The 26,284-nt window shown below is 40.6% G+C and overlaps 4 protein-coding genes across 4 annotated transcripts; 3 read left to right on the top strand and 1 right to left on the bottom strand.

Annotated features, from left to right (window-relative positions):
• The first annotated feature begins 333 nt into the window (after nt 1–333).
• On the top strand, nt 334–7,423 carry LOC108096447. The gene is made up of 6 exons (XM_017198051.2): nt 334–416; nt 482–585; nt 653–1,440; nt 1,570–6,460; nt 6,526–6,981; nt 7,153–7,423. Exons 1-6 carry the CDS (start codon nt 390–392, stop codon nt 7,391–7,393), a joined length of 6,507 nt encoding a protein of 2,168 aa, XP_017053540.2. The 5' UTR covers nt 334–389; the 3' UTR covers nt 7,394–7,423.
• A 224-nt stretch (nt 7,424–7,647) lies between these two features.
• Nucleotides 7,648–12,761, top strand: LOC108096348 (E3 ubiquitin-protein ligase mind-bomb). Its single transcript, XM_017197896.2, has 4 exons — nt 7,648–8,113; nt 9,280–10,512; nt 10,574–12,511; nt 12,577–12,761. Exons 1-4 carry the CDS (start codon nt 7,781–7,783, stop codon nt 12,715–12,717), a joined length of 3,645 nt encoding a protein of 1,214 aa, XP_017053385.1. The 5' UTR covers nt 7,648–7,780; the 3' UTR covers nt 12,718–12,761.
• Nucleotides 12,762–12,849: 88 nt separating this feature from the next.
• On the bottom strand, nt 12,850–14,286 carry LOC108096349 (28S ribosomal protein S31, mitochondrial). Its single transcript, XM_017197897.2, has 3 exons — nt 14,153–14,286; nt 13,626–14,078; nt 12,850–13,540 (listed from the first exon to the last, which is right to left on the bottom strand). The coding sequence occupies exons 1-3, from the start codon at nt 14,188–14,190 to the stop codon at nt 12,904–12,906; spliced, it is 1,128 nt and encodes a 375-aa protein (XP_017053386.1). The 5' UTR covers nt 14,191–14,286; the 3' UTR covers nt 12,850–12,903.
• A 466-nt stretch (nt 14,287–14,752) lies between these two features.
• LOC108096310 (phosphatase Herzog) lies at nt 14,753–26,248 on the top strand. The gene is made up of 6 exons (XM_017197797.2): nt 14,753–15,179; nt 15,422–15,573; nt 23,049–23,284; nt 23,351–23,532; nt 23,588–23,741; nt 23,806–26,248. The coding sequence occupies exons 2-6, from the start codon at nt 15,492–15,494 to the stop codon at nt 24,130–24,132; spliced, it is 981 nt and encodes a 326-aa protein (XP_017053286.1). The 5' UTR covers nt 14,753–15,179; nt 15,422–15,491; the 3' UTR covers nt 24,133–26,248.
• Nucleotides 26,249–26,284: the final 36 nt, after the last annotated feature.

The following is a 26,284-nucleotide window of genomic DNA, read 5'->3' as shown; positions in this document are numbered from 1 at the left end:
CGTGTTTTATCCATTTATGGTTCAAAATAATGTTGATCATTTTGTATCATATTCAACCACAATAATGAGCTCAAGTATTTTAATAAATTATTTTAAATTCAACGGTTTTACCTTATCTCCAGCGTTCACCACACGCGTTAGTACATTGTTATAGTTTGCCTAATAAAGTGTGTAGTTTTGACTTTTACGAAAATAATTAATTACCATTTAATTGGGAAACTGAAAATTATTATTATTATTAATATTTATTGTTGGGAAACTTGTATTTTGTTATATCAAATTATTTAGTATTTTGCTTATTGCTGTCAACGATCTGGCAACGACGATATGCCATTCACACAAAACTGGCGGCGTCTGTCCAATGAGATTTTGAAACAGCATTTAAAACAATGAATGCAAACAAACGTCGAAGTTCTGTGAGTGTTCTTAATAAATTAATAAATAAACAAACTAACAAAGAGTTGCTTCAACTATTTTGCAGTTGCGCAGGGCGCCGCCGAAGGAAGACGATCAAACAACAATAGCAATAACCAAGCAACAACAAATCAAGCGACGCATCAGCTTCAGCGGAAAAAAGTCCGTGCGGTAAGTACAGTATGGGAATCCACTAACAGTATATCTAATGTTAAAAAATGTAACCACCTTTGTATAGGGAGTTTGTAAACACCAAAGAGACAAACAACTGGGACGACTCGTACGAGGTTTCCGAACACAATGCCGAGGACTCATCGAGATCGGGATCAGGATCAAGATCAGGATCGTTACCGAGAGCAACAGAAGATGCCAACAAGGAGAATGTTTTATTCCCCGGCATCTGTGAACGGGAGGAGAGCACCCTGACACTGAATTTGCAGACCAGCTTGGACGTCACCATGTTGCCCAGCGAGCAGTTGCAAAACACCAGAAAGACCAACTCAATGTGTCTGTCCACAGAGGAACGCCGGATAATGCAAAGCAGTATCTACGATCGCCGGTGTATGGACAAGACCATGGATCTGATGTCGGGAACCTTGGTAAACCGAAGACAAATACCTTCTAGCATAAATGAGGATACCTCTTTTGAAATGCCACCAAACCAAACAGAAAAAAGGGTAGATAACCCTCCAGTTAAGGCAATAAGTGACTCCTTCATGGACATCACGCCATTGGGATTCGTCGCTCCAGTTTCAGCTGCTCCTGTACCGGCAGCTCCTGCTCCTGTCGCAGTTATTCCAGCTGCCGTTCCTGCTTCTTCGGCAACTGCTTATCCTCCAAAACAGCAGAGCTTCATGGAGATGGAAGAAGACAGTTTGGTGAGGGAAATGAGAGAGTTCAACGAAAAGGACAGAAAAACTCCTGCACAGAAATCGCTTTTCATGGATTTAGAGGAGGTGGGAAAGGGACTGAAGAATCAAACTCAACATGGAGACATGAATATATCCTTTGACTGTCCCTTAAATGGTTTGTTTTGTGTTAATCAAACTCTTTTTTCCTTATTACTTTTATGAGAATCTGAGTTCATTAGTCATATTGGAAAAGAGTATTAGAAATTGTCTAAAACTGATCATTAATGTTGGTTTTTTTTTTTAGTTTCTGAGGACCGGGATCCGTTGCCATCGAGCTCCCTTGAGAGTAACAACTGCACCATTCAATATATGAAAGATGAGTCCATGCTCATACCTTTTGACATGATTTCGGGAAAAAACATTAGCAAGAAGATCAATTTTCGACAACTGAACGATGAGCTGGAGGCTGGAAAGATTCAATTGTTTTCCAACGGACCAAAAACACCAACCACGGATCGCAAGACGAAAAAAAATCGTTTTTGGCGTGGCCTGGAACATGAGGATAGTAGTCCCAAGATTGACATAAGGAGCATCAAGCCACGAGCAACGCTAAACTTCAGTGAGAACATGACTATGTCACCGGCTCAAAGAAGTCCAGTTCTTAAGGAGAAGGAGAAACTTAAGATGCCGGATGACAAACAAAAGTATCGACTTTCACAGGCGGATGAGTTGATGCTTGACAACACAAACTTCTTGGCTCATGCGAAATTGGGCGACGAAACGCAGTCTAGAAATACTTCCAAAAATTCGACGAGAAGGGAAACCACTTACGATAATTCTGAATTGCATTTGGAATTTCCTACAAGCAGTCAAGTACTTCAATCCATGCCGAATTTGAAATCTCGACAGACTGTAAATTTGGCTGAGGAAATGCAGCAGGATCACCTAGATTTGCCTGCTGCATCTAAAGGGAAATCTATTGCCAATCGTCGTACTATGCATCTTAATGAATCCATCGATCAGGAAGCCACAAGGCCCATGCATTTAAGAAAGGAGATATCTGTGACCACAGAAAAGATTAGCTATGAAAAAGTCACATTTAATGAGCAGAACCCGAATCAAAAAGCCACCGTTTTGGCCTGCACTAAGACCAAGCGCAGGGAGACTCTTTTGATGCAGGAGAGCATGGAAGAAGACATCATAAGTCCTCTAAAAGAATTAAGCTTAAAAACAAGAGCTGCTCCTGTGGAGGAAAAAAAGGTAAACCCAAACAATATGTTACCTTTTAAAAAGGAAATACGTCCCAAAGCTCGACACACTCTGTTACTAGAGGAACCCATGGAAGAGGAGACAAGCAACAATGTAAAAGATCTACCAGTTTGCAATTCCAAAAGAAAAACTCTCCATTTGGCGGAACCTCTGGAAGAAGAGGAAATAAACCCAAACAAGAATAAAATCTTTGCAAATGCAGGCAGCAAACCCAGAGCCAGGCAAACTATCCTGTCAGCTGATCCTATGGAGGAAGAGAACGGCGGCAATATAAAAAACCAGCAATTGTATACAACTAAAACTAAACCCAGGCATACGCTACTTTTAGAGGAGCCCATAGAAACGGAGAATAATTTTGAATCACACGCCAAATCCAGGCAGACGCTTACCGAAGAAGAGGATCCAGAAGTCTTTGCAAATGCAGGCAGCAAACCCAGAACCAGGCAAACTATATTGTTTGCTGAACCTATGGAGGAAGATACTGACTGCTATATAAAAAACCAGCAAGTAAATACAACAAAAACTAAACCCAGAAATACGCTTATTTTAGAGGAGCCCATAGAAACGGAGAAAAATTTTGAATCACGCCCCAAATCCAGGCAAATGATTACTGAAGAACAGAAAACTAACTTGAACAAAAATAAAATCTCTGGAAATGAAGTCAGCAAAAGATCCAGGCAAACTATCCTCTTAGCTGAACCTATAGAGGAAGATACTGGCTCCAATATTAAAAACCAGCAATTATACACAAACAAAACTAAGTCCAGAAATACTCTTCTATTGGAGGAGCCCATAGAAACGGAGAAAAACGTTGAATCGATTGATCAACCACGCGCCAAATCCAGGCAAACGCTTACCACATCAGAACGCATGGAAGAGGAGGATGTTGTAACGTTGCAGCCTAAAAGAAAAACAATAGTGCAACAAAAAGTCATCGATAGAACAAATGTTCCCCATAGCCAAAAGCCTAGGCAGACTTTAACTATGTCTGAGTCAATTGAAGAAGAGAATCCTTCACCCAATTTAAAAGAATTGCCTCGCGGTAAAACAAGAAATACTCTTATGTATGCGCCAATACAAGATTTGGAAGCCGAAAAGGAGAACAACCCAGCTGGGCAGCAAAGATTAATGCCAAGGCAAACACTTATTATGTCGGAACCCATTGAGGAAGATGTTGGTCAGACAGAACATAAATCATTTAACAACCCCGAAAGTAACATACAAACTAAAAAGACAGCCTCTATTACTTCAAAGTCCAGACATACTCTTCTGATGTCCGAACCCATAGACGATGATTTTTGGGAGGTAAAACCCGTGGATCAAACTAAAGCGCCAAGTAGTGAAGTGGTCTCTAAAAGTACCACAAATAATAAGTCAACAAAACCCAGAGGCACTCTTTGGATGTGCGAACCAATGGAGGAAGAGGTGCATATGACAAGGACTCACCAAAAACGAAGTGAAATTGTGGAAGAATATAGTGAAGATGTGCCAATTGAAAATGCTGGCCGGCCATCCAACTCTCGTCAAACTCTTCTTATGGCAGAGCCTATAGAGGAAGAGGAGTTGCAATGGACACAGCCTTACAAAAAAGCGGAAGTTAAAAAAACTGAACATTCACGCAAGTCTCGGCAAACTATTTTAATGCAAGAGCCCATAGAAGAAGATATCCATAATAATCTTTCTCGAAACACTCAAATGCTTGAGGAACCAATAGATCAAGTCGCGTCGAATGTAAATTTAAAGTCCAGCCGTCACACACTACATAATGCAGTGCCGATAGAGGAGGATGTGGAAATCCATAAATCAATGAAAAATGTGAAAGAAAAGTCTCTACTTAACCAGAAATTAGAAGAACCTATTAAAAACGAGCTGCTTTCAAATGCTGATCAAGTAATTGGAAAACGATCTTCCAAGTCAAGGCAAACTCTTCTTTTGGCGGAACCCATAGAAGAAGATACTCAACCCCTCTACTCTGCAAATTATCAAAATGATTATCATCGTCAAAAGCCAAGAAATACTCTTCTAACGCATGAACCAATTCAGGAGGACTTGGAAGCCCCAAAGGCGGTTCAATTGACTGGGCCGTTGAAATCAAAAGCAAGACAGACCCTTATTATGGCAGAACCCGTTGAAGAAGACTTTAGTGTTTATAATAACTCCACTAATTATCAGAATAGTAAAGCATTTAAAAATGTAACTTCAAACTCGAGACACACTTTGCTTGTTCCGCAACCCATAGAGGAGGAAAATATCTCAGATCAACACGATGTGATGACTTTACCTGCAGAAAGTTGTAAACATAAACCTAGGAATACAATCGTCTTAACCGAGCCGATTGCCGAGGATGTGGATCTAAGAGTTAAAGAAATATCACGAAAATCAAGACCTAATCTTGTCGGCACTCAACCCATCGATGATGGAAATATCTCGACAATGGACCAGACTCTCCATAAAAATAACAATATGCCTCCAGTTCCATCTTCCACAAGGCATACTTTGCATTTATCGGAGCCCATTGAAGAAGATGGAGAAATTTCGAAAACAAAAACCCCAACAAAAGAACAAGTTTCGGAAAATTTAGAAAAACCAAAAGGATTTTTACAATTCCTTAAGAAGAAAATGTTTAACAATTTTTTGCAAACGGAAGAAAAAGAAGAAGCTGTCAGTAAAACTCATCAAAATATGATTATGTCCGAATCCATGGACTACCAAAGTCCCGAAGCCACGAAGAATGACCCTGACTTCGACGCCATAACTCCCTTGCCAAATACCAGGACCATATCAAGAATAAAACAGTTGTCCACCTACACACCGGGAATGTCTTTGACTGAATTTGAGAATCAAGAGGAGTTGTGCAAGACACCGGTTCCCAAAAAAATGATGGTAACGTCTCTCCGAAAAAAAATGTCCATGTACCAGCCAGTGCAGATGGAACTAACAGCGAATGCCTCTGTTGTTGGAACTCCAATAAATCACCTCAAATTAAAGCGGTCCGTCACACATCTCACACCAAACCTGCCAGAGTCCAAAAAGCAACATACGAATCTCTTTGCGGATAGCAATATGGACATGGAAATGGACGACGAAGAAGAAGGAGCTTGGGGAACGACAAACATAAACTTGGAGGCAGCCACAAATAAGTCGCGCAGGACGTTTACAGTAGATCCAATGGATGCTTCGGTACAGCCAGTGAGGGATTACCATCCTGCCATGACTGAGTTGAACAAAAAGAGCTCTCTTGATATGCTGGAGTTGCCACGAAAATCGGTGTATGCCGTGGAGGACAAACCAATTACTATCTCGGATGTGACAGATTTCTTTGAAAAGCAGAAGGAGGAGCAAAGGCAAAGCGGCAGCTCCAGTGATCGAACCTTTAAAAGCTACGCTGTCACAATCACAAAGTTCCTTAATCTTACGGGAGACACCACCATGTTTGCAGCCGCAAAGGATTCGGACAAGGAGGAAATGGAACAACCTTATCAGATCGACAAAGAAAGACTCAGTCTGGTTTCCACGCTGGCCGACGAAACGGACGATGAGGTCGAAGAACAGGTGGAGGAACAAGTTGAGCCTCAACCAAACCCCGAACTCTGCGAAGGGCAGAAAAATTCAGCTAATATTCCCGGGAGCAGTGGCACCTGCAAGAAATGCGCCAATTGCAATCAAACGATGAGCGAAACTAAGCTAGGCGATGATTCATTTTTCCTGCCTGCTCAGAAGTGTTGGGATTTTTCAAAGGAACGAAAGCGATTACAGATTCTGAGGCAGAAACCAACTTTGAAGGAGGTGATGCTCTATTTTGAGATTGAAGAACAGGCAAGGCTGTCCAAGTTTGAGGAGTCTGACGACGATTCGGTGGATGAGACAAAAGTTGAGGAGGAACCATTTACATGGAACAAGGATTGCCTGTTAGAACAGTTCAAAAGGTTATTATAATCTGTTAATATATTTAAATATTTATAAAATGTTCTTCTTTATTTTTTATGAATAGACGAATCGGTGAACAGAAGCTTACAACCCAACCTGCGACTTCGTTCTTTGATCGCCTCAAAGTATTACTGTATGAGCAGCAACCAAATTGGATCTTCGACTTTCAGCGCAAGATCTCTAAGCAATTGATATTTTACCACCGTCTGCTGACCACATTTCGAATTGTAGTTAACTACAAAATCGAGGACGTGGTGGAAGAGTCGGCCATTCAAGTGGTCTCCATTGAAGTGGACAACGCGGTTGCCATTCCTAAGGAACATTGGTCTTCGCGTGAACACTTTCTGGACTTCCAACTGAGTCTCTATCTGCCGCTGAATCTTACTAACGCGATCGAAGACAGCCATGAATCGGCTTTTGTGAAATTTCTGCACCAAATTGATCAGAGCATTGTGAAGATTAGGCAATCGTTTCACGAATTGATGACGGTATTAACGGATTCGAGGGCGAGGCTCATAAGGTAAGTCCTTTTTTTTGAAAAGCTCTGCTTTATATATTTTCAAATATTTATTGGATTTTAAAATCTAAGTATTGAATTTGTCTGATGCCAAGAAGGTTCAATTAAAGTTAAAAACAATTAAAAATAATATTCATAACATTAATAATAATAATATGATCTCAATTTTTACAGAGATGCATATCATCGAACTGTTGTAAAGAAGACCGTACGAAAATGTATTGAGGGCGAACCGGTTGTGCAACTCGAGAAGACCAACTTCCTTATTGAGATCACCAACATTAACGAGGTTTCTTTCAGAGATATATTGCGTCCTGAGCTCCACCTCTTCAATGAAAATATCCAGTATCTGCCGAAGGGAATTGCATTTTTGAAAGCGTTTCTTACCAATCCTGAGCAGTACCTTAAAACATAAAAAATCTGTAGTTATATAGTGACAAAATAAGTAATTCCAATTTATTTGGGTTGCTTTTCAATTATCATTGTTTAATTCATTAGATTATTATTAAATATTTTTAAAGTAAATATATTTTATTTTTGATTTTTAAAACTTAACTGCATAAAATGAATTTTCCACTGCGCGCCTTAGAGTGACCAGCATTTTGCAACACTACACGTTCGTGCGATAGCTTGCATATGGTATGGTGTTGTTCGATTTCACGGCTACGGTCTTACTCGGCTAGTTGTAAAATTCCGTGGCTCTGCTGTTGTTTCGATTTTCATCGCGAAAACCCCAGCGAAATAGTGCAATAAACCGTGGAAAAGTGACACCATCCGCCCAACGACCTTGCGGAGTGGTAAAATGTCGTGTGCGGCCACTTTATCGACGGCCAAGGACTCGACAAATGCAGCAAATGCCAGTGGAGCTCCAACAAACACCAACACCAATACAGGCGGCCAGCAACAACAACAACAATCAACGGCTGTGGGTGTGGTAGTGAGCAGTGCAACAGGGGGCGGGGGTGGAGGTCCGGGTGGCACCACCTCGTCGGCTTCCTCATCAGCGGGGGGCGCGACAACGGGGGGCGGTGGAGCAGGAATTCCCAGCTCAGCGGCCGCCGTTGTCCGCCGTTTTTCAATGGAAGGAGTGGGTGCCAGAGTGATCCGCGGACCAGATTGGAAGTGGAACAAACAGGTGAGCCGAAAGGGGTCAACAAGTCTGCGGGTCCGGGTTCTGGTTCTGGGGAAAAGCAAAACTCTCCCTGTTCTCAATTGACCGATCAATTGAGTTAATTGCACACCCCGTAAAAGCGATTCTTGTCATCTTGCCAAACTAGTCAGGTTTCTCTTTTCACATTTTCACCAGAATGCCGATGGACGAAGGTGATCCTAGAAAGTGTGTGTATACCCACATGCAGTCCTCTTTCGATACTCAGAAGAATAACAATCACAGAGGAGTCTTATAGATATTGTTTACTGAGACTAGCGATTGCATTAAGCTGTATTTCCTATCCCAATTCAAGAGAAAAATTTAAAGTGTTTGCTTAAAAAAAATAAAAAACATTTCCTTTAGCCAAATTTAGTAAGTGTGATATCACGACATTTTAAATATGTTTATTTAAATAATTAATGTTGTTACGATTTTGGATTTAAAAAGAAAATAGTGAAATAAATCTAATCAGTAGTAATATATTTGATTTATTTTACCTGTTTTATTGAAAATGTTTGAGTCCACTTTACTTGACATTATGCAAGTGAGTCATAACTCTCATGCAATCTTCAAAGTGTGTTTGCCGAAACGCGGAAAAAAATATTTGAAAGTGAATAAAACCTAATCAAGATATGGTTATTTCCGCAAATACGTGCCGAAATTAAAAATTAAATTAAAGTGAAGAATAACCAGCATTAACAAGTGAACCACAAATCAAATCCAAACCATAAGACAATAATATCTGTTCATTGATGAAATCAAAGTGCAAAAATTTTTTAAGTAGATTTAAATTCTCGCTTTAAATATTTCTTTTGCAATCAAAACTTATCAGTGGAATTTATTCAATAATGAGATCTGGTTTTACCAAATACACTAACATTTAAGAAATATAAACAGGTCAGATTGAACTAGGGAATGCATCTTCGTACCCTTACGATTTTATAATACATATTTTTTTTTGTTTTGCTGATCCCTTTGAGAGATAGTCAAACGAACTAGTAGCTTTTGCCTACCTTAACACTTAGTCAGTTGCTGTTATGCACTTCGAGTACAACTTTCGCATTTTAATCAGCGTCTGTTTCAGCTTATACAATACCAAATCGTAAGATTAATTGATTTACTAATGAAATATTTTTCCCTTTTTTTTACAGGATGGCGGAGAAGGACACGTGGGCACCGTGCGCAATTTCGAATCCGCCGAGGAGGTAGTGGTTGTCTGGGACAACGGCACCGCTGCTAATTACCGCTGCGCCGGAGCCTATGATCTTCGTATCCTGGACAGTGCTCCGACTGGCGTAAAACACGAGGGCACCATGTGCGACACTTGCCGCCAACAACCGATCTTCGGCATCCGCTGGAAGTGCGCCGAGTGCATCAACTACGATCTATGCTCCATCTGCTATCACGGCGATAAGCATCACCTGAGGCATCGCTTCTACAGGATTACGACGCCAGGAGGCGAGAGAACCATGTTGGAACCGCGTCGAAAGTCAAAGAAAGTACTGGCCAGGGGCATTTTCCCGGGAGCTCGAGTCGTTCGTGGTGTGGACTGGCAGTGGGAGGACCAGGATGGTGGAGTTGGTCGGCGTGGCAAGGTCAACGAGATACAGGATTGGTCCTCCGCCTCGCCGAGATCCGCCGCCTATGTGATCTGGGACAATGGCTCCAAGAATCTGTATCGCGTGGGATTCGAGGGAATGGCTGATCTAAAGGTCGTCAACGATGCCAAGGGCAGTAATGTTTACCGGGATCATCTGCCACTATTGGGTGAAAATGGCCCTGGTAAAGGACCACATGGCTTCCAGATTGGCGACAAGGTCACCGTGGACTTGGACCTGGAAATTGTGCAATCTTTGCAGCACGGACATGGCGGCTGGACCGATGGCATGTTCGAGTGTTTAAGCAACGCCGGAATGGTTGTGGGCATCGATGAGGATCACGACATTGTGGTGGCCTACAACTCCGGCAATCGCTGGACCTTTAACCCAGCTGTTCTCACGAAAGTGTCTTCGCCGACGACAGCTCCACCGGAATTCCAAGTGGGCGATATAGTAAAGATCTGTTCGGATGTGGAGAGCATCAAGATTCTGCAGCGTGGCCACGGAGAATGGGCTGATGCCATGCAGCTGACCCTGGGCAAGATTGGCAGGGTGCAACAGGTCTACCATGACAATGACCTCAAGGTGGAGGTGGGCAACACTTCGTGGACCTACAATCCGCTGGCCGTTTGTAAAGTGGCCTCGTCCACGGCCTCCGATGGGGGATGTGCTCCGGTTATTCCTAGTGGAGAGCGACTCTCAGCCATTCTTAAGAAGCTGTTCGAACCAAATGTCTCGGGCGATGCCACCGAGGAGTTCGTCAAGGCAGCAGCCAATGGATTTGCAGTAAGTTCAAGGTCTTCAATGTATATTTCTTTGAAATCAAACAAATATCTCTTGCTTTTAGGCACGTTGCGAGGAGTACTTGGCCGGCGCAGCTCAACCTTCGACTTCCAGCGCCTCGCCAAGTTCCGGTCCGGATGTGAATGTGAATGGCGTGTTTGCCGGACATACGGCCCTGCAGGCGGCCAGCCAGAATGGCCACATCGAGGTCATTCAAGTGCTATTGCGTCACGCCGTCGACGTGGAGATCGAGGACAAGGACGGAGATCGAGCTGTACACCATGCCGCCTTCGGCGATGAGGCGGCGGTCATCGAGATTTTGGCCAAAGCTGGGGCGGATTTGAATGCGCGCAACAAGCGAAGGCAAACTTCTTTGCATATTGCCGTGAATAAGGGCCATTTGAACGTGGTAAAGACACTGCTCACGCTGGGCTGCCATCCCAGCTTGCAGGATTCCGAGGGTGATACACCGCTGCACGATGCCATATCCAAGGAGCACGACGAAATGCTGTCTCTGCTGCTGGACTTCGGGGCTGACATCACCCTGAACAACAACAATGGCTTTAATGCCTTGCATCATGCTGCCTTGAAGGGCAACCCCAGCGCCATGAAGATTCTGCTGACCAAGACAAACCGTCCTTGGATCGTGGAGGAGAAAAAGGATGATGGCTACACTGCCCTGCACCTAGCGGCACTCAATAACCACGTTGAGATAGCGGAGCTACTCGTGCACATGGGCAAGGCGAACATGGACCGGCAGAATGTGAATCTCCAGACGGCTCTGCATCTTGCGGTGGAACGTCAGCACGTACAGATTGTCAAGCTGCTGGTGCAGGATGGCGCCGATCTAAACATACCCGATAAGGACGGGGATACGCCGCTGCATGAAGCGCTCAGGCATCATACGCTTTCGCAGCTGAAGCAACTGCAGGATGTAGAGGGATTTGGCAAGCTGTTGATGGGCTTACGGAATGCTAACAACAAGAAGGCGTCGGCTTCGATTGCCTGCTTTTTGGCTGCCAACGGAGCTGACTTGACTTTGAAGAACCGCAAGCAGCAAACTCCATTGGACTTGTGTCCGGATCCCAATCTCTGCAAGACGCTGGTCAAGTGCTATAACGAAAGGAAAACTGATGACTCGGAGTTACCGGGAAATGTGGCTGGAACAAGCTCAAATGCCAGGGCAAGAGCAGCCAGTGGCAGCCTTAACCAATCCTCCTCGGCTAGTTTGTCCCTGGCCAGTATGGCTGCCTCGTCCACCTTCCCTGCCGCTTCATCATCTTCCATTTTTGCACTCAACGGTAAGGCCAACGAAATGAGCCAATCTCTGCACGAAGAAGCCCCGAAGTCGACGGCCAGCTTGGATGAGTGTCTGGTTTGTTCGGATGCCAAGCGTGACACGGTGTTTAAACCCTGTGGTCATGTCAGTTGTTGCGAGACCTGCGCGCCGCGGGTTAAGAAGTGCCTCATTTGCCGCGAAACCGTCTCATCGCGCGAGAAGATCGACGAGTGCCTGGTGTGCTCGGATCGCAGGGCAGCTGTTTTTTTCCGACCATGCGGCCATATGGTTGCCTGTGAGCACTGCAGTGCTTTGATGAAGAAATGCGTCCTGTGTCGTACCCAAATCGACGAGATCCTGTCGTTTAGTCTCTGCTGTGGAGGAATCGGACGACCGGAGAAGGTAACGGCGGTGGCAGGAGGAGTGCCGACCGTAGGCTTGCCACTTGCCGAGGATCGATTCCTGGAGGCAGCAGCAGCAGCAGCCTGTGCCAATGCATCAGGTCACAGCGTGGCCATGAACAACACCGTGGTTACCCCAGTGGCCGGTAGCGGCAATCAATTAAATAGCCAGAACAATTTGTTGGCTGCAGCGGCAGCCTCATCGAATGTCTCGAATCTGGCAGCAGCTGGAAGTGTCATGGTGGCCCCATCCAACGTCAACAACTTCCAGATGGATGATGTGCAAAAGTTGAAGCAGCAATTGCAGGACATTAAGGAGCAGGTACGTTTAAACATATTATAAACTACGAATTAAGGCCACTTTACTATTTCTATGTTATTTTCTAGACCATGTGTCCCGTCTGCTTCGATCGCATCAAGAACATGGTTTTCCTGTGTGGCCATGGAACCTGCCAGATGTGCGGCGACCAGATCGAGGGCTGTCCCATCTGCCGCAAGACGGTAGAGAAACGCATCCTGCTATTCTGAAGCCCCTTTCCGGCACACACATTCCGCACACAGCCTGCACAGCCTTCGAAGTATTAGGATATTTAACGGACTCACATTCTTATACACACACACATATATATATCTACACAATATCATATATATAACTATATATCGATGGTCTTATAAAGCAAAAATATATTTTTAACAAATATTCAAACCAAAACATTAGGCGGAAATACTTTTGCCCGGTTCCTTGCTTATCAGATCCTTGAGTATGTCCTTCTTGGCTTGAAAGTAGTCACGGAACCACAAGATGTGATCCTTTTTCTCCTGCGCGGTCACATAGGGATTCTTTGAAAGGCCGACACAGACGAGCTCCATGAAGTGACGGATGGGTCCCTTACTGGGACACCAGTCCTCTAAATGCTGTTCAAGGAAGATGTGCTCCGAGAAGTCAACGTTCACTTCGTCGGTCCAATCCTGCTCGTTGTTGATGGGGAAGCGCCACACCTTGCTCTGATCCGTCCACAGGACCATCTGCTCGAAATAGTTCGCCGGCGGATGGGCAGCTTGTAGGCTAAGCTCCCGCTCGCTTAGTTGCGACCAGGTGGAAAGGATGTCTGTAGAAATGGGCAATGTGGTATCCTTGAAGATCCCAAGAGGTTCGCCTCCGTACAGATTGACGCTGCCCGTAAAGGTTTCAGCCTCGCGTTTGATGTGCCTCTGTGGCCGCTGGTACTGACCATCCCTGCCTTGAGACTTGCTTCTGGAAGCCAATGAGCGGCGCACATACTCCCCGCGAGTCTGCTCCACCTGTTGCGGTTGCTGGCGACGATCAATCTTCATGCCCACAATTAGTTCGCTAAAAGAGAAAAAAAAAGTATTATATTGAACATCTGGCGATTACTGGTTTCTTAATCAAAATTAATTTTTAGATTTGTCCTCACCTTAGATTAAGCTCCTTATCGCCGGCAGATGCTGTAGCAGCATTTGTTTCCTGAGCTTCTCCTGTCCCAGCTGAAGAAGATTCTCTACTATGGCCTAAGAGTTTGGCGAGCAGCTCCGATTCGGTCTGCTTCTTGTCGCTCTCGCTCGTGCCCAGCATGCTTGCAATGTTCTTTGCTGCGGTCAGGACATTCTTAGAAGCGATCTCCTGTTTCTGGGCCTCTCTGCGCTTCCTGTTTGCATCGCCAGGACGTGGGAAATCTGATGCAGAGAGTTGGTCTGTGGCTTGCATTGTGCCCAACAAACGGTTCAACCGCTGTGCTGCCGTCTCCGTGGGTTTATCCTTCTTCTTCGTGGGCTTCTCGTCGTCCGAGGAGGAGTACCCATCGTTGTTTTTAGACTTCGAGGAGTAGTTGACCAATCCCACGTTTTTGTAGGCAGCCGGCACAAGGGAGCTGCAATAAATAAGGGTCAGGATTGATATTCCAAAATTTTGTTTAGGTTTCAAAGGTCTTAACCTAAAGCCTACCGCAAGCTTAATCTTTGAGCGCTACGGAGGTTCAGCATTTTATCCAATTTCTTTGACAAATTTAACTAGAAATAAACCAAAAAAAATCGCTCGCGTAACAACAACCCGGCAAAAGGTTGCCAGACCACCGCAATTCTTTCAGTCTGTGAACCTAGCTATTTTTCGGCTATTTTTCTTATAAATGTTTATAGAGACATCTATACTTAATGGTATACATATTTAAATAAAAAAGGTTTTTTTACTAAATAAATATATTTTTAATGTTTTTTAAAGTTTCTTAACATCTGAAGAGAGCTACCCAAAGTTTATATTAGTTGGCAACACTTTGGTATGACCCTTGGCAAATTTTCAAAATCCTTACTGGAGACCGTTTGTGGCTAGGTCTTATGATCTTCTCGAATGTTGCTAAAAATTTGTTTAAATTTTCTCTTGATTGTTTCTAAAAATTAGTTTAAACCCTTTAAATGCCTACTTTCTTTTTATAATTCCAAACTTGGTTTTAAAGAATTTTTTTCAGGTGATACATTTGCGGTATCTAGTCAAATTTAGTACATTAACCCCAAAGATTTGGCGATTCGTCTTGCAACCACGGCGGGCACACTCTTCACACGTTTTGTTTTTTTGCGCTATTCGTATTACTTTTTTTCGACGTACGCACGCGTTTTGTTTTGTTGCGCGATTAATTAATGGCAAACGCAAGATGCGAGCAGGGAATCCGAGTGCGAAAAATTAAATAAGGAGAAAATAACGAAAACATCGGCGGCCGAGCTAGTGTGCGTGCGTGTGCGTACCTGTGAGAGTGTGTGTGTCTGTGTGGGCGTTTATAAATAAAACGCTGCGAAGCTGAGTGCGAAAAGCAGACGCGGATAAAGAAGTAAAAGAATGAGCGCAACCAAAAACAAGAGCGAAGGAAAAGAAAGTGTTTTTTAGCACAGCAAAGCGTTTAATAGTTTTAAAAAAGTTAAAAAAACCGAAAGGCGAAAGTGCAACAGAGCGACGAGAGAGAAAGAGAGCGATAAAGAGAGAGGTGAATATCAAAGGGAAAACCCATTTGCATCGAGAAATAAAACGAAGCGAACGGACGGCCAAAGCGTAATTGTAAAATTCCACTGTCTGGGGCAGGCTATCAATTGGTGCATGTGTGTGTGAGCTATATACGTGGTATATACATATATGTATTTATGGCACATATATATAAGCGAAGAAAACATGGAAATAACTCGCGATAATTGTCATATGTATCTCTCATGTGTGCGCAACATTTTGCAGCTATCCTATCCGAAACCGATCTGATTTATCAACCTGTTAAGCGAAGTGGAGCCCAAAACCGAGTGCTTAAATGGATGCAACATCAATAATCACGCAAGTTTCCCGCGACGACGAGCAACTGAACGTCTATCCCAGCTATCCCAATGACAAAGGTGAGAACACAAGTAAAAATTGGGGGAAAACGGGGAAAACCCAAGACCCAGTAGTTAACCTCCCCTCATGACTCATCGCTACTTGAAAGACCCGCGGCGTCACAACAAAGACGAAAGGACACTTGTCCGCTGCCAAGAAGTTTTTGTCCCCCTTACTACCCACCACCCACCATGCTCCAAAAATAACCCCCAACACCCCGCTGACCTTTCGTGCTCACCCAATTGCGGTCAATATAATTGTGGGAATAGTTAGTTGCTACATATGTCGTATTTTCTGTCTCAACAAACTTAATGGCAGTGGCCTTTTTCTATAATTTATACAAAGTACGCTCTATAAGTAAAAAAAGAAGAATTAAAACGTAACACATTTAAAAAAAGATTTTTAAGTACTTTATAACCCTTAACGCTTACTTAAAAATTGCACTATTTAAAATTATAATTGATATTTTTATTCATTGTAACTATAAAAAGAATCGGTTTACTGAGAGTAGTTGATAGACGTGGATGTTTAAACAGTTTTTTTTTTAGCATACCAGTCAGACGGGATAGATACTTTACGAACATTAAAAAAAATTGATGTAGTTTTAGAGTAGATGATTTTCGTAACTAAAATCAATTATGTATGTATATATAAAATAACGCTTTAAAAAAGTACTTCAAAATGCAATTGAAAGAATGAGGGAAACTTAAAATCGAAGTAACCTTACAAAGAAGATAATTGTTTGTTGTACCAATTGAAAAAGGGGTAAAAAGTTAAGTATGTATGTCTTCTGTTTAAAAAATCTCTCCGTATAACCTGAATTGTATAGTGCAGTACGATTAAATTAAGTAAGTCTCCACAGGTTTCCATTATTGTGATTAATAATAGTAGTATTATTTTCGCCCCAGTTGCCTGTGTTTGTCTCGCCCCCTTTTCATCGCTGTATTTTCTTGTTCGTTGGCCATTGTGAATGATCTAACAAATTGCTCTCTTCGCTTTGTGGTTATTGAATTATTTTGCGACGCAGTTGCAACTCTGCCGCCACCCGCCCAATTGCCACCCACTGGCCCACTCCCACCTGTAATCAATTGATGACGTCTTTCGGCACAAGTGACGTCATGGAATTTCGACACGAAAGCCTTTTCTTTCTCTTATGTTATTTTCTTTTCCTTCGCTTAACTGCCTTTGCATGTTTACTTTCGAGGGTCCAACAATAGAAACTGCCAATTAAATTGCACAGTAAAAAGCAGCAGAAAAAAACGTAGAAAAGTTAAGAAAAAATTGAGGAAAACCGGTATAAAGAGAGATACAGCGAGAGCACAATAAAACTAGTTGTGTGTGCTTTTTTATAGTGATGCAAACAAACAAACAAAGCAACAGACGAACAACAAAACCGTAGCTTAAAGGTTGCGAGATGGTTGTAATGAATGAATGAATGAATAAATGAATGGAGAGAGCCAAAGAGAGCGGGCTAGTTCACAGATGAAAAGTAACAACAATTATTAAAATTGTGGTTTTATGTATAGTTTAAAAACAAAAACTAGTTTGTAACATTGACATTTAAAATACGATTTGCCTTCATTTATTCAAAAAACATGCTGTCTTTAATAGTTTAGAAAAACGCAAGTTTCGATAATAAAAATATAATCGCATTAAATTGTTTATTTATAAATAACAAATTCTAAATATTTACATTCGGTATCGATTAGCACTTTTTTCTGTTCAGTGAGTTGAGGGGTGGGGCTGGACGTATAAAAAACCGCGATGAACGCCTTTAAAGTAAAGTAATAACTAATTTAATCTAATCTGCGGTCGCCAGTGCACCTCAAATACATGGCCACACATGTACAGTCTAAACTTGATATATAATATATAGCATTTTTGCGGTTAGGTGTTAATCGACGTCGCTCGCTCACTTTGATTTCAATTTTGATTGACGGTGCTGCCAATTTGGCGCAAATAAAATGTCTTTTTCTTTATCTGCTCGCCAATCTATATGTGTCAACAGTTACTTGTATCGAAAATCAATTCCAGGAGCCTACATTTTAGAATACAAGTTATCCCAATGGGCTCCAAATTGGGAGTTAAGCGGTTTTTTCTAGTCGACTTTGGAACAACTGAGAGAGCGTGAGTTACTGAGCGAGTCGTCATCGCAGCTGTATGTACAAACACTTGTGGTCAATGTAGTAGAACACTGTCCAAAAATTTAATAAACTTATTATGTATTTTACTTTTTAAATCTGGTTTGTTACAATTTTAAAGTACACAATAAGTAAAGTTGACAAAAATAAATAAGTACATATGTATTACAAATATTTTTTTGCAGTATTTCCTTTAAAATTATATTTGCAGTAAATTAAAGGGTCCCAAAACGTAATCACTTGCTATAAAGATATGTTGTTAAAGCTTATTGTCAAACCCACTGCTATTACCCTGATCTCAGCTGTTTTTTTATGTGAGCGAGTGGGTGTGCGGGGCGTGTGTGAGTGCGAGGAGCACGGCAATATGGGGGCAAACCGGCAAGCAAAAAGCAACAGTTGAAATATGTTTTTCTTTTTTATTTGAGAGTGGGTGCCGCCGCCTAAGTGCTTTTTGCTTTGCCTCACCGCGTATAAATATTTATATAAATATATGTTCGCCATACCGCCAACCCCCACCTCCCTCTCCGCCTTTAACTCCCCTCGCTTATAAATACATCTATATTGGTTTTATGGGCAAACGCAAATGCTCTCCTAGTATCTCATTTCTCATTTCTATCCACCTCTGTTGAACTGCTGTGATTTTTCATTTTTCTCAAGGTCTTGAAAGCCAAATTACTCACGCACACACAGACAACCCGTTTTTCTTCAATTTTACGCCCTTTTTGAGTATTTATTATTTTTTCACATTTATTGATCAAGTCCAAAAATAGCCAAATAATGTTATTTTAAAGAATGCGAATTGGGATCAAAGATCTCGTGCATAAACAAATTTGGGAAAATGGGAAAAACTGGATCAGTCCAATCCGTACATTTTTACGGTGCAATGCTGAAATGTTTATACTTTTCATACAAACATTTCACTTATTTTAATACATATAGTAGTACGCTGAAATATTTATATATTGTTTTTATTGTTTCATTTATTACGCTATGCCAAAAATAGCGTATTCGTAATATTTTTTTAATATTCATGTTTAACTTTTTAAACATATGGTATTAGCTAATGATGAAAGTATTCAAGTATCCCAAAAGTGTAACAAGGCGCGATAAAATGTCTTTTATTTTTTTAAATGTTTAAACATTGCCCAAGCAATTATATCAAATTTATAAAAAAAAAGTTAATCGATAAAAAAATTTAATAAAAAAAAAAAAAATACATATCTTCATATCTTAGTGTATGTATTTGTTCTACAACCTTATGTTTTTTGAAAGGCACAAAACAGACACAACAGATGCAATGCAATGCTTAATTATTGAAAAAATAATATTATATGCGGAACAAGATGAGCGGACTGCGTGCAAAAGATTTGTGTGGTTCTAGTTCCTATATACTCATGCCAACAAATAAGAAACACTTTTAAAAATGATGGTCTTGGCTTTTCTTTTTTGAATCGATAAAGGTCAACGAGTTCTGTACATTAAGATTTTATCTCCATGGTTGATACAGGTTCGTTGAACTTCGTTGGGGGTTAAATGAAGGCCAACCCCCAAAAACCAAAGGCAAGATTGGGGTGCTGCAGCTCTAAAAAGCCATTCTTATAAGGGAGATGTTTTTCTAAAACTGTAGAACAGGTGTTTCTATAGGTAAAGTGGAAGAATCTCTGATACTTTGTCTTGTTTTCGTTAAGTCATTTCCAAAAATATTCTTGTTTCAATGACTTAAAGCTTGTTGTTTTAAAAAGGTATTCGTTTTGGCGATATTTACTGTAGTCGTTGACACTTTTTTTGTCCATTTATATCACGTGCCATTAACTTTGTTTGCCATCTTTTTCTGCTGCGGCTTAAGTTTTGAGCCCTCTCTATCTTGAAGTTTAAAAAACAAAAAAAAAGCTTCATAAATATGCTGAAGGTCGAGACTGTGTGGCCTTTTTTGTTGCTCTTGGCATCGGAAAGAATGATATCATAGTGTGCCCCCCACCAGATAACAAACATTTTGATTAGATAAGCGTCTGTGGCCGAAAGTCGAATAAAAACTGTTTCACTTTGGGTGTGTGTGTGTGCGGTATGTGAACAATTATATTCTCGATTTCTTACGAATTTTGTTGTTTTATTTGTTTTAAATTAATTATCAAATAATGCCCCCTTGTCGTGTTGCCCTCTCCTTATCTGACTGAAAAGACCTTGCCCGCCAACAGAACCGAAATTTGTCAACGAAATATGTTCAAATTATAACAAAAGAAAATCTTAAGAAATTACCATTGGCGTTTCGCCTCAGTAGATACATATATAGACGGGTGTGTTGGCTTTTCTGGATGTGTTTGTTGGCGGGTTGTCCTGAAAATCAAGCCCAATTGACGCGTGAGGCCGTTTAACAGTCTGGCGGAGAAGGATTCGCATTTGCATAAATTAATGCACCGATTGTAGTTGTTACGTCCTTGTCGTATTATTTTCTTATACACAAATCTTTGATTTAATTGTTTGCTCTCAGCTTATGTACTCTGAACAAAATACTACTTGTTGTTATTGGCGGGTTTTGGCTTTATTCTAAAGAATATTAAGTTGTTATGACCAGTGAATAATTAAAATTGTTTCTAGCTTGTTATTGTATTGCTAAATGTAAATGATTTTTTATATACTTTACGGTCTAAAAGTCTCTTTAAAAGTATTTGTTGGAAAAAAGAAAAAACAAAAATGTATACACTGCCTTTTACAATTAATTTTGATTTGTAGACATCAAAGGCAACCTCAAAAAATTTAATTGCTCTCAAGCCCCTTGAAATATTAAATATTTCAACGTGATCGACTCGTTTCGCAAACATTCGGCCCATATTTGGGGGTCTATTAAAAAAGAATCTTGTAGAGACATGACAGATTGTTGGCCCAATAATGAGCTATAAATATGGTCATCTAAATATGTCTGGAAACGAGCACAAGAAGAATGCGAAGCGGCTTCCCACACAATTCCAGCGACGCTCTGCTCGAAACACCTTAAAAATAGGACAAAAGCCTATTTGAGTGTAATGTGGGTGGTTGGGGGGTGTTCGGAATGGATTCGAGTGGGTTGCCTTGCTTCGCTGAAGGTGTTGCTCCATCGACGACCCAAATATAGATTGCCTATCAATAATCAGCAAGGATACAGAGCAGTTTTCAACAAGTTGAGTGTTACGGGTTGGCTTTCGGCCCCTTTTATGCAAAGTTATGCAAAAAAACAGTTGAGAGGTAAGCGAAAGGAGCGGAAAAGGGGTTAAGGATGAGAGGAGGGGTAGGGAGGGAGGTTCACCTGCCTAATAATTACAAATGCCAGACGCTGGAAAAAGCTTTCATTATGCCGGAGAAGCAGCAGCAACTACAACAAGAGCACACGCTCATAAAATATTCAAGTGCATTTGCACTTCACTTGCAAAGGTTCTATGCGAAAAAAATACATTAGGAACAGAGAAAAGAAGAGAAATGGTGGATTTAAGTACTCTTAGTAGATGCATCTACACAAGTAAGCTGCGATCTGAAAAAGTCCCAACAAGATCTTTACTTTTATTACCGAAGATTCTTTAAATACTTTATTTTTATTTGAATAACTTATTATAGATCTCAAATGTAGCTTTTTTTAGATGTGAAGATTTTCGAATAATAAAATAAAATAATACAAATAATAAATTTATAGTTAAAAACATTTAGTCTTCCCAGGTTTTAAGTTAGCTGGTTTCTTTATATTTTATAAGGGATTTTTTAAGTAAGGGTATATTAAAAAGACCGACACAGAAAGAAAAAGCTCGTCACATCCTAAGCACAGTTTTCACTTGGCTAACGGTTCAATGAACCGTTACGTCTAGCTTAGCCAGCGAGAAGGACCCCTTGCCTCCAGCACCCTGCACCCGTTCTTGCCACCCACCTACCGCCCCCCACATCACCCACTTGAAGCTTGTTTTCTCTGCTAAGTGATGTTTGACTGCTGTTTCCTTTTGTTGCCACACAATGCAAATGGCGGACGGACGCATTTTCGCTATCCTCTATCCCTGACTCCCTAATCGCCCTTCCCCCATCCCCCCTATCCCTTTTAGCCAAGGTGGCCGCACCTCAAGCCAGCTTAAAGGTCAACATGTGACCTTCTATCCATCTATCTATCTATCTATCCAACTAACTATCTTCCTTGCTCGTTCTATCTGCTACAGTCCAACTTCAGTAAAGTAAACTCTTCAATGCTTACCTTTGCATTTTTAGATCATCTTACATTTAAACGTGTTTATCCCAGTCCTACAAATCAATCTCAATTTAGCTCTGACTCAAACTCACTAGTTTTATTATATTGCTTTTGCTCTATTTTTTCATTGTATTATAATTTATTATACTGTAATTTGGCGAGTTTAAAAAAGCCTTACTAAATTACTTGAGAACAATATACTATTATGGTGTTAAGAGAATAGATAAATTAGAATTAGGTAAACTAAATTAAATTGTCTAATTAAAGAATAGTTTCAACCCAAATTATAGTGTGCTGTTTTGTTTGTTGAAGTGTTACTGTAACGCTCAGTATACCTGCTACTTTGTTTGTGTTTGCATGCAATTATAGCGTTTCCCATCGATTAAACGCATTTTCCCACCCCCTCTGCCCCACTCCCACCCCCTCGCGCCGCAGTGTTGCTGCCTTCTAGTTTTGCCTTTGACTTCTATTTTTAAATTTTTTCGCACTAAAAAAAAAAAAAAAAGAAAAAAAACCACAAACCAAAACACACTGGCGGCCGAACGAATAACTAAAACAAATTGTCTGCATTGCATGTACTGCAGTATTAACCAGATATAGAAATTGGAATAGATCTATATTTGTTTTATGCAAATGTAGCAAACCAAACAGACAATGTTTATGTCATTATGAGGCGCAAACTGTAAATAGTAATCTGAGCAAGGCTAAAAGCACACAGACGAAAATGGAATAAAAATATATACGCGCGTATTGGAAGCCTCGTGGGCGTTTTTAGGGGTCTTAAATTCTGCGGGAGAAGTTTTTATGAGGCTGCTAGAATTTTGTTTAAATTAATGGAGGAGCTATAACAGAAATGCTTGGAATTTGTATTAAAGTTTATGAAGTTTAACCGAAAGAATGTATTTAGTATTTGGATATCCTTAAGACAATTTATGACGTGAATAAATACATCAATTACTGATGGTTTCGAATAATTGAAAAGTATGTAAATTAACTTGAATTGATTAAAATAGTACATATAGGTTGGAGATATTTCTTTAAAGGGTCTGAATTATTCCTCTCCCAAGAACCTCTCAAGAGACCAATATTTTATTTACTTACAAAGATAAATGATGATAATATTACAATTTTTGGTTCCTTCTTTTGTCCTCTCCAGACGATGTGGATCGCCTTAAGCCACAGAAGCGAGGATTCATCCAATCTCTGCTTTGCTGCTGGCGACGAAACCGAACGAAAACCAACCAGAATGGCACACAAATCGATGGTTCGACAACACCGCCACCATTACCGGACCAACAAAGGTACCTACTACCTCAAGTTAGGCTCACCGATATGCACAGAAAGTGCATGGTGATCGATTTGGATGAGACCCTAGTGCACAGTAGTTTTAAGGTAAGTGAACCTCCGCAATCCCTACCGATTTCTCATAATAACATTGGGTGTTTTGTTAATATGTAGCCCATACCGAATGCTGATTTCATAGTTCCAGTGGAGATCGATGGGACCGTACATCAGGTGTACGTTCTGAAGCGACCGCATGTGGACGAGTTTCTGCAGAAGATGGGTGAACTGTACGAGTGCGTTTTGTTTACAGCATCACTAGCCAAATATGCAGATCCTGTTGCCGATCTGTTAGACAAGTAAGTCACTGTATTTTATTAGAAAAAATGTATTAATAAACTATTTCCTTTTCAGATGGAATGTGTTTCGTGCAAGACTGTTTAGGGAATCATGCGTTTATTACAGGGGTAATTACATTAAGGATCTGAATCGTCTAGGACGGGATTTGCAAAAGATTGTCATCGTCGACAATTCACCGGCCAGTTATATCTTTCATCCAGACAATGCAGTAAGTAGAAAAGTACCCTATAATTATAGAGCATCTTAAAGCTTATGTTTGTTTTCCTTGAAAGGTTCCTGTTAAATCCTGGTTCGACGATGTGACCGACTGCGAACTGCGTGAACTGATCCCGCTCTTTGAGAAGCTTAGCAAAGTTGATTCCGTCTACTCGGTGCTCTGCAATTCGAACCAGCCGCTGAACAATCAGACCAACCAGCAGCATCCCCAGGAGCTGCAGCAGGCGCCGAACCAGCTGCACCAGCAGCAACAGCAGCAGCAACAGACCATCTCTGCCACGACAGTTATTACCCAGGCAACCACTCTGTCTGCTCCGACCATGTTGAACCAACAGCAGCCAAGTCCGCCCAGCCCACAAAGCGAGCTGCTGCAAAAGACGTAACATCAGTGGGAACTAATGTTTATAAATATATGATAAATTGTATACATATTACAAGACCAAGCAAGCCAATAAGCAAGCAAACAAACACCTCCCTTTTCCCCTTCCCTCTGCGCTGCTCTTCACTCACTAACCCTGGATGAAAGAAGACGGGGTGACGAGATGAAACCAACTACCATTTGCTATATACTATAACCCCCCGCTCGATACCTAGGCTAAGCATAAGTTTTATATGATATACATAATTTTTACAGAACCCTATTTACACGGCACATTTGTTATTTATTTTTTGTTTTGCTCTACCAATTATAACTATTATTATTTTTTTGTGTTTTTTTTAAACAACTGCTAATTGCTAATGCGTTTTTGCGGTACCCCGTCTAAGGGGTATAATAAGCCTCTACTTTTACCCAATAATCATAACTCTGTAAGCATATTTAATGGAAAACCAACTGAGCAAGCAAAAGATTTAAAAGCATAAAACAAAAATGATAACTATACATATGAGCAGAGAGATAAAATCAAATTTAAATAGCTATATTTATATATATTTTTTATTAAAAAAGAAAACGAAACAAAAAGAATTAAGAGTAAAAGGGGCGACGATGAGAAAGCAGAAAGAAAACTTAAAACAAAAATATTTAATATGAGTACTAAAAGAAATTTATATATACATACATGGATATATATTTAAGGCATGTGTCTACACATGTTAATAGCGCTAAGGCATGTATAATATTTCGTATATTTATTAAAGAAATCAGTTTAAACGCGGTCACCCACTCACGTTTGATCGCTGGCACTGGCAAATGTCAAAGTTAGTAGATCGGGTTTATCGCGGGGATGGCATCGTATCACATTCTGGTTTCCTGAAATGTCTGTCGATCGTTAGTGGTTGGTCGCGTGTAAACGAGTTTAAGTTGCATTGCAAGAGGGTGAAAATGGGCTATCTGTAAGCCACTTTGTAAAGCATCTAAATGTCTGCGGCTCGTCCGTAGTTAATATATAACAAAAACCACTGAGACTGCGCTTGTCTGTGACCCAAAGTCCCGAATTTCAATTCGATCCTATTCTGTGTACTCACATTCAATCCGATCTGGTATTAAGATTAAACCCAATGTCCTAGCGCAAATTCAGATTCCCGTCTTTGGGACTCAGGCAAGCGCAGTTGCAAAACATTGTACTAGGCTTAAATGGAAAAAATTATACATCTATATATTTTAACCAAACTTATGTTAATTTCCCCTCTTATCAAGTGCGCTTATGAAACGCATTGCAATATATATTTACGTCTACTTTAACCCTTCTTTAACTTGAACTTCACCTTCGGCCGCGATCTGTATTCTGTGTTAGCATGTGAAAACGGCAATCGATTGTAAACGATGAAACACCAATAGCTTCTTTCAACTCCGACCAAATATCAATCATTATATAGTATATATATGTATATATATATTGAGCTCAAGCTGGCCACGCCGAAATCCCACCTGATAAATATTATATATAGACAAAAGACGCTAATGCTATCCAAACTACACGACACGCTCACAGACCAGTTCAGATCTTCTTTCAATCTTTTACTCTCTATGTAATGTCTATGTCATGTATTTCTCAACTAACTTTTGCAACAATTCTTTTTTAGTGCATAAGCCTTTGTGTTTTTAATTTGCTTAAACTTAAAATAATAATATCGGAAGGAAACAAAAATTGGCACGTTGCAAACGCGCAAAATTCTCATATTTTTTGCAATCGAGCAAGTAAATTATACATAATGCTAAAATAATATATGTATTGTATATCATTTACACCCGCTGCAAAAGTCTAAAGCAAAAGCTAAACAAAAAGGATTGCAACTAAACACAAAATTGAAGTGTAAAATGCGATTACGTGTTTTAATTGCGTATATTTAAATGTTTTACTTTTAATAAAAGCAAAACAAAAACCAACCGATAAATCATTCAACTTAATTTATCATAAATGGAAAGAAATTCTATTTTTAAAGTGAGCCTATAAATGTAATGCATCAATGTCGACAACAAAAACATAATAAAAACAAAAAATGAAATTTAAAATCTACAAATATTATGTCATCAAACAATAAAAACAAATTAAAACCCAATTCGAAGCGACTTTTTATTTCATTGAGCAAATTGGC

The sequence above is a fragment of the Drosophila ficusphila genome, unplaced genomic scaffold, assembly GCF_018152265.1.
Source record: "Drosophila ficusphila isolate 14025-0441.05 unplaced genomic scaffold, ASM1815226v1 contig_106, whole genome shotgun sequence".
Taxonomy (NCBI): Eukaryota; Metazoa; Arthropoda; class Insecta; order Diptera; family Drosophilidae; genus Drosophila; species Drosophila ficusphila.
This window is presented reverse-complemented; position numbering and strand designations above follow the sequence as displayed.